The 8,478-nt window shown below is 42.6% G+C and overlaps 1 protein-coding gene across 1 annotated transcript in view; it reads right to left on the minus strand.

Annotated features, from left to right (window-relative positions):
- Positions 1-738: 738 nt before the first annotated feature.
- The window catches only part of top3b (DNA topoisomerase III beta), a gene marked incomplete in the record, with an annotated part of 53,272 nt that continues 45,532 nt past the window's right edge, over positions 739-8,478 (minus strand). Inside the window, 3 exon segments of the mRNA XM_014027532.1 lie at positions 739-1,137; positions 1,446-1,633; positions 5,332-5,533. Coding sequence (XP_013882986.1) covers positions 856-1,137; positions 1,446-1,633; positions 5,332-5,533 — 672 coding nt within the window.

Raw genomic sequence — 8,478 nt, forward strand, 5'->3', positions numbered from 1 at the left:
ATGAAAAGAAAAATACCGTCAAATACCGTGAAACCGGTGAAAATGTTGAAAATACCGTGATATAAAATTTTGATCATATTGCCCAGCTCTACTCGACTGCCATGCTTATCTCAAACTCCGAAAGGATGATACGTCAACAAGGGCTTGATTCCCTCCCACCCCCATCACCCGTGTTGGCCCTGTCCTGTGATCCCAAGGCCAAAGAGGAGACGACTCTGAACTCTGGTGAGCCGAGCATGGACTCTGGCGGGTGCTAGGGTCGGGTTCTAGCACGGAGACCCACCCTCAGTGTCACCGACTCCACTGAACCCCACCCTGTCTCATGTTATCTGACCTAAGCTTCCTCCCTGCCCCAGGCTGTCTTGCTCTATAGCGAGTCACTTTTCTGTGCATACGATCCTATGTTTCTGATGTAAACATAGGATCAGAGCAATTTTTTAATTCATCCCTCCTATTGTGTATTTCCAGCTGTTAAAGGTAGTGCCACCCTGGTTGCCGCACGACCTGTTCACCTGTTCCCCCATGTTTTGTCATGTGTGTCTTTTTGAACGGGTGTTCTTAACTGTAATTTCATTGTGCTCTGTACAATGACAAAGGCATCATCATCATCATCACATTTTCTGATCCTGTAGCAGAACAAGAAACTATCTGCAGATACACTCATTTTCAATTTCTCTTAAAATATTTGGTGCACAAATCTACAGAACTGTGTCATACTGAAAAACCACGCTTACTGAAAACTGTTTGAATGAATGTTTATTTTGGTCTAACGAATGGAAAATCAGAAATTTATRTATTCACAAATGGTTTGTAATATCATCTGCCAAGCAAAGAATGTCACACCCAGTACTAAATCTATACAAAATATGCAGCCAATGCAGCCATTTTATCTTTGGGTTTTTTAGGATTGCCCCGACGCCCCCTGCCTCGGCCTCGTCCTCCTCGTTTTGCACCTCCACCTCGATACATGAAGTGCCTCATGGTGGCGTGTTTAAGTTCCACCACATCCTGGAAGACAGGATCACAGAAAACACAGCCAGTGTGTTGGGTCTCATTGTCAGGAAGTGGTGTGCGGGTTTTGTTGAAGTCTACAGCTACTAGGAAGGCATCGCATGCATCACAGCTTTCCTGAGCAACCTAAGAGGAAAAAAGAGCAAACTTAGAAACATGTTCATGGATCAAGCAAAACCAGAAGAATTCACAACCAATTGTGCATTAAGATAAGATAAAATACAATGGACTCCAAATAGTTTGAAAATGACCATTAACCCTTCTCAGGTTGGTAGTTCCTACTAATGCCTTTCTACCTTAACACATACGCTCCAGAGCAGCAAACTGACAGATAATCAGGTGATCCTCTGAGCATGAGTCTTATTGAAGGACTCAATTTTAATTCGGTCAAATTCTGTAAATGTCAATATTGTGACAGTAGAACAAAGTCGTACTTGCACTTTGTGGGCATGTTCAAAGAAATGCACCACTACATTGCATTTATTACAAGCCATCCTCCACTTTGGTCCAGAGGTGGGATCAAGCACCAAAACTCCACTGTCACACTCCACACACTGTCCAATGCCCAAAGAGTTGAGGGAATGCTGGCAGGATGGGTGGGTACATTCATTACACCCCATACCTGGAAGAAATAGACATCAAAGTTAAATCAATCACATGCACATCTCTGAAATTTTAAATCCATGTCTGTCTTAATTTGACATTTTGATGTTTGACAACTAGTTTATCTTTTCAAACAAGTAACTATTTTTGACAAGTTGAAAAACAATTAATAAATGCATCCATCCATCATCTATACCCGCTTCTTCCTTTTAGGGTCACAGGTGCCCATATCAATCACTGTGCGAGGGGTGGGGTACACCCTGGGCAGGTCACAAACCCATCACAGGGCCACATTCACTCTTTCACTAACCTAACACTCATGTTTTTGATCTGTGGGAGGAAGCTAGAGTGCCCAGAGAGAACATGCAAACTCTGCCCAGAGGGGTCTCTAGGCTGGGATTCAATCCAGTGACCTTCTTGCTGAGAGGCAGCAGCTCTACCAACTAAGCCTGGACTTCCCAAGGTGGGGGCCGCCAGGGGGCGCTAAGGGGACCTCAGAAAGCCGGATGGTTTTCTATTTCTTTGAACTTCAGATCTGTCAATTGAACCTGGACATGTTTGGTATCAAATTAAACCTAAGAATCTTGGCTAAAACCTCATGGAAACTATTGTTACATCCACCAAACAGAGTTCAAACGTTGAGCAGTTTAATCAGAAAGTAAACAAACTGTACAAAATGTCATCATTGCAAATCTGTAAAAACATTCAAGCAAATCTGTAAAGGAATTTTTTTACATTATTTTTATAATGCAAGTCAAAATAGAAAAAATAGGCTATAAAGTGTGTTGAAAGATTTTACTTTTTTTTGAGGGAATATGGTCCAATTGAAGTTAAATATAATGTCTCATTATTTTACACAGTATAATATGTATGGTGACAAATAAATGTTTGGATAATTTTTCAAAAGAACAAACATTCAATAACAAGTCTTTTAAGGCAGGTAAGAAAAAAATAACTTTTGAAAATAAAAACTTCAGATTTCTTAACATTTCTTAATGGTACCATGATGGTCTGTCCTGTGCAGAATGACAAAACACTAAATTATTTCTTTACTAAAACCTCTAACTTTGCTCCAGTTCATTTTAGCAGCATGAACCTTTGCACAGGTAATGTCCACAAGTGGATTTATAGTTTCCAAGAGTTTTTAGCCTGATTTATTATGGTTTTAAATCTCTTTGGTTAAATGCATTTATTATTTCTTTCCATATGGTAATGTGTGACTGGGCCTCGTGTCACTTTATGTTGAACAAATTGGGCCCCGAGGTCAAAAAGGCTAAGAACCCCTGCTGTAAAGCATTTTGGGGTCCCCATGGGTTTGATAAAGCTCTAAGTTCAGTCCATTTACCATTTAATTCTTTTTAAGGCCCTGTCACACTACTAGAACATTTTAGACAACTTATGAGACTTTTGTACAGTCCCTTCCAAAAGTAAGTCAAATTGTCTCGTTTTTGTTGTTCACTGAAGACATATGAAGTTAACTTGGTTGGGGAGCAGGACCACGCCTCTTCCAGCCTCTCACCTGGTGTTTCACCTTCGTCTTGCAGTGTCGACACCCACCTTCCCCTTTGGCCCCGCCTAGGCTCATCCATGTGCTCTCATCCCCTCATCTCGCCACCTCCCTCACAATTTCCCCTCCTCCATCCTTTCACCACTGCATCCCTTCTTTTCACCTGGGGGGGGGGGGGGGGGGGGGGGGGTCCTAAGCAGGCTCGGGAAAGGATTTTTCCCTGAAGTCTGTGCCTCACTCTGGCACCTCCCCAGACATCTCGCCGTCATCCCTTCGACCCCTTTCTTTTAATAAACTCTAAACTTATTTCATGGTGTGGTGCTTGCTAGTGAATTGGTTTAAGATCAAATGATGAGCACGAGACAAGAGTTCTGAATGTCAGCTTTTGTTTCCTGGTACATGTAGATGTGTTAAACAACTTAGGATATATCACCGGATGTATTATGTCACAGACCATTGCAGTGTTTATCTGATGATGATTTGGACTGAGCATGTTTTTCTTTTTGGTTTTGTGTATGTRGTGTTTGGATTGTATTAGGGGCGGCTGTGGTGTAGTGGTAGAGCAGCCGGCTTGGGACCCGAAAGTCTTAGGTTCGACTCCCCGCCATGCCCACATGTCGTGGTGTCCTTGAGCAAGACACCTAACCCTAACTGCTCCTTGGGTGCCTCACATGGCTGCCCGCTGCTCCACTTGGGTGTGGATGGGTCAAATGCAGAGCACAAATTTCGTCATTGTGTGGAAACATACACTGATGACCAATAAAGCACCTTTACTTATTTGTATTCTGGGTGTTTTTCACATTTGGTGCTTTGGATTGAGCATGTTTTTCTTTTACTCAACTCATCATGATCACCTGCTGGTTGGTAACTGCTTCCTCTTCCTGAACTGAACTGCTGGACTCCCTTTGCCTTCTTGAGCTGGACAATCAAAATCAGGTGTGTGTCTGGAGAGAGTGAGAGGATCCATCCCACTGCTCGGCTCCTTCAAATCTGGTCAACCCTGCAGCTTGGTGTTGTCTTTAATTCATTGCTCACAATTGTTCAACTAAAGGAAAGTACACTGCTCAAAAAAATAAAGGGAACACTTAAACAACGCACGCTAAGTCCAAGTAAATCAAACTTTTGTGAAGCACATTCAACTCTGTACAGAACAAAGTACTCAATGCGAATATTTCATTGATTAAGATCGGGAGTTAGCGTGCGTTGTTTAAGTGTTCCCAATTTATTTTTTTGAGCAGTGTAATTATTTTCCTCCTGGGCACATCAGCCCATTTTGGGTCAATTGGTCAACTCCTTAGTTCTTACTACTGTTTTGCAGAGTAGAAGAGAGCAAAGGATGTGGGAGTGAAGCTGGGACATGCAGGCTCTGAAGGGATCAACAGAGCAGATGCAGACAGCCCCATATCTGGATTTACTGGAGTGGAGATCTAGCAACTGACCTCCATGCAGGTGGATGGAACAGTTTCCTGCCAGGACTGTGTGGTGATGACACCAGAAAAAAAGATGACATTCAGAACTKGTCTCATCTTTTGATTTTAAACCCAAATGTCTTAAGTGAACAACAAAAACAAAGGGAATTTGACCTGCAGTTCCAATACTTTTGGAGGGAACTGTACAGTATATCTAAATTACTAATAAGTTATCAATTTGTAGTATGTACACACCTAGAAAAAAGGCTTCCAGATGATTTTTTAAAAATTCCATCTTCACTGTAGATGTCTTTAAAAGCTCCATAATTTGTCTAAAAGATTATGTGATAGGGCTTTAACAAAGTCTAAAGATGGCTAGATAGGTGTGCGTCTGACCAGGTCTAGCAGAAAATAAAGGCTGAAATGTCTCAGAAAGTCATAAAAGGCTAAACTAAGTTTGTGTGTTAAACCTGTTTGTATTTATGAATTTAGCACTAAAGAAAAAAAGTGAATACTTGTTTCCTCAGCAATGAACTTCCCAATGGCTCATGTTTTTAGACTTATTTTAAAGAAATCACCAGACTATAAAAATGAAATCTCAAAATACAAACTACATATAAATTTAGACATGAATTACTGTAATGAAGATTATGAATTCAACTCAGCCTTATCTATTCAGTCCTTTTCAAACACATTCATAACCTCAAGTGCTTAAAGCTTGCAGGTTAAATTAGGTATGATTGTAAAAAAATATATAAAACAAAATATATGAGAGAGGAGAAACATGCAATATATGAAAACCTTTCTTCATGTCCCTGAAAGGCGGGTGACTGAAGCAATATGGACACAGTGGATAACTTTTGCCTCGGGCCCCGGAGGTCCACAGAACAATCTCAAAGTCATCCAGGGGACAGCGGAGCTCTTTGAACAGCTTGATGGCTCCATTCTGGGGAAGACTGTAGGTCTCGTCACAGTGGGAGCAGTGGAGCCTGCTGGGCTTGGCCTGCAAACCAAAGTTTACTTCAAGTGAGGGGCAAGGATTATTCAATAACAAGCTTATCTTTTTTATTCCAATGTGCATCTATCCAGTGTTTTCTACATGTCAATGGATTAACACAATATCATTAAATAGGATATGAAAATTATTTTTACAGAAAATCTGAACTCAGAACAAATTTCTTTATCATTGTGACAACAGTGACAATAGACAATAGTTCACAGTACTGGGAATGCTGAGTCAGCATTAACACTTTTGCTTTCCCATTTATAGTTGCTTCCAAAGGGTTTTTTTTGCAATTAAACTACTTCCACATAAATTGTCCTATTTTACCCATTCATATATGAAAATGTTCACCCTAACCAGGAATAGGAAGTACACTTTGTGACATCCTCAGACAGACCATAGACAAAAAGCTTCGTTGTTTCAAAGTTTCATTGAAAACCTCATTAGACCTCTGACTCAATAAAGATCTTTAAAAATTCATTTCACCCAAATGCCACAGAAAAAACAGATTTATTCTTTATAAGCTGAAGAACAAGATTGCAGTGAAACTTGATAACTCTGCCTCTACTGTCAAATTACATGCCATTTCTGTGTTGATGATGGTACTTTGTACTTACCAGGTGTAATTGAATGCATCATGAAGTCACAATTACCATCTGCATATGGAGTGCTTTATAAAAGCACAATACTTTATTATGAACTCTGAAGCGGCAGTCTGGCTGCATTTTCCCTCATACCCGAAGTTTGACGGCTAGGGGTGGGCGATAGTAGGAATTTTGGTATCTATTCGATACCAAGTAAATACAGGGCTAATATTGCCAATTATGATACAGATACTTGTCATGTTCTTTAAATTATTTTGTGAATTCGCATTCAGTTAGTCAAATATGATGAAGTCACTAGTGCAAAATAACACAAAAGAAGCAACAATGTAACAAAAATATTAATATACAATGTCAATATTCGGGCATGATGTAGAGGACCAACTGCAAACAACTTGGAAATTGTGCTACTGAATTTATCTTTTTGGAGCTGAACCAGGTTGTGGTCTGACCCCCCCAAGGGAGGGAGAGGTGATGACCCGTATGCGTTTTTTGTGTTGGCATATAGTAGATCTAGCCTGGCCCTTTTCTTCCTACGCAGCTCCGCTCAGTTCTAGTTTCCCTTCTCTGCTTCGTCTGGGACTTCTCCCATTGAGATGGATTTCTCTGGCAGATTTTTTAGCCGGGCCAATCAGAGAACAGAACGTCAATTTTCTGCGCAGTGTCTGCTTGTTGTTTATTTTACCTGAGCCCATCATTGAACAGAAAGCGGAGTATTGAATAACGTCGATGTTCTGAGCAGTGTCTGCTAGTTATTTTAGCATACGGCAGTGGAGGAAGGGAATGAAGCCAGTCTGTGTTGATAAGGCTTCCAAATTAAAATAAATTTGTCTGACAAAACAGCAGCTCTCATTTACAGTCGTCTCGGTACTTTTTCTCCTCTCAGTAGGGTTGTTTACAGCACACACGATTTCCTGTTAGCTTCTTAGCTTAGCCTCCGTCACACCAACAACACACACATGCTTCAGCAGAGGCCACGCCTCCTATAAGAAATGATTCTCTATGCATCAAGTCCAGACCCTTGTACGAAGCAAAATGAAGGACAGGGTCTGGTTTTAACAAGGCTACAAGTAGATCCAGTGTTTTGTTGTTTCTGGTGTGGCAGGTGACATACTGGGTGAAGGTGGGGAGAGTGGAGGACAGGGAGACATGATTAAAATCCCCCGAGAGAACAGGAAGAGGGCCTGTTGGTGCTGTGTTTGGAGTCTGCTGGTGACTGGATGGATCACATCACAGGCTGCAGCAGTGTTAGCGGGGGTGGGGGGTAGGGGCATATACAGCCCTTAATTCCCTTGATAGCTGGTACGGCCTCATGCTAACAGCTAAAAGTTCAATGTCCTTATAGCAGAGTGATTCGTTGATGGTTAAATGGAGTTACACCATCTATCATTCATAAACACAGCCAGATGCTCTTCTCTCTTCTTACCGCTGTCCTTCGTTCTGTCAACACGGAGTAAATGAAAGCCGTCCAAGTTCATGTGAGCATCTGGAGTTAAGCTGTTAGCCATGTCTCTGTCAGGCAGATCTCTGGTAGCTCCCTTGATGTCTCGTTAGCGCCGCTAGTTTGTCAGATTTATTATGAAGAGACCTCCCATTTCCTRTAATAATGGACGGGATGACAGGTCTGTACCTTCTGCCCTGGTTGTGACGTCCGATACCTGCACGTCTCCCTCGTTGCTTCTTCCTCAGCTCACAGGGGATATTGGGTTGATCAGCAGGGGGACACACCACAGAGCTGACTAGTGCCAGCAACTGGTGGTGGGAGTAAACAATGGGAGCATGCTCACTTTTGCCTTCTCCGGACGAAAAAGCCGTATAAAAGGAAAAGAAAAAGAAAAYTGTCCATAGAAAAGTCAGCTCCATAGTTGGTGCAAAAGATTAGAAAAACACAAAAACACACAGCACTCCTAATAAAGTAAAAACAAGAAAAATCACAGAGTACAATTAGAGCTGCTGAGACTGGCTGCCTGCTCTCGCAGTGCAGGAAGAGGATAATGATTTAGTAATGATTTTACACATGTGCCGGCCTGGCCTGGTGACTGCCTGCTGGGGCTCGGGGCCTCTGMCCCTGTCGGGCTTTGGCCTGGGGGAGGGGGGGCCCTGAGGGCCCGGACCTCTGTGCCCTTTGCTGGATCTGCTTTGGTATGGCGGGTGCCGGTGGGGCCCATGAGTTTGTCGCTGCTGGCCCCGTGGGTTTACTGCGTGTGGTCGCTGGGGGGCTCTCCCAGTTCTCCCCTATGGTCTGATCTGGAAGGTGGGTGGGCAGATCTACCGGTGCGGGTGCCCCTTGGGGCTCTGCGTTGGGATCCCTCTCGGGCCCTTGGGCTCTGGTCTTCCCTATGT

Source organism: Austrofundulus limnaeus, unplaced genomic scaffold (genome assembly GCF_001266775.1).
Source record: "Austrofundulus limnaeus strain Quisiro unplaced genomic scaffold, Austrofundulus_limnaeus-1.0 Scaffold659, whole genome shotgun sequence".
Taxonomy (NCBI): domain Eukaryota; kingdom Metazoa; phylum Chordata; class Actinopteri; order Cyprinodontiformes; family Rivulidae; genus Austrofundulus; species Austrofundulus limnaeus.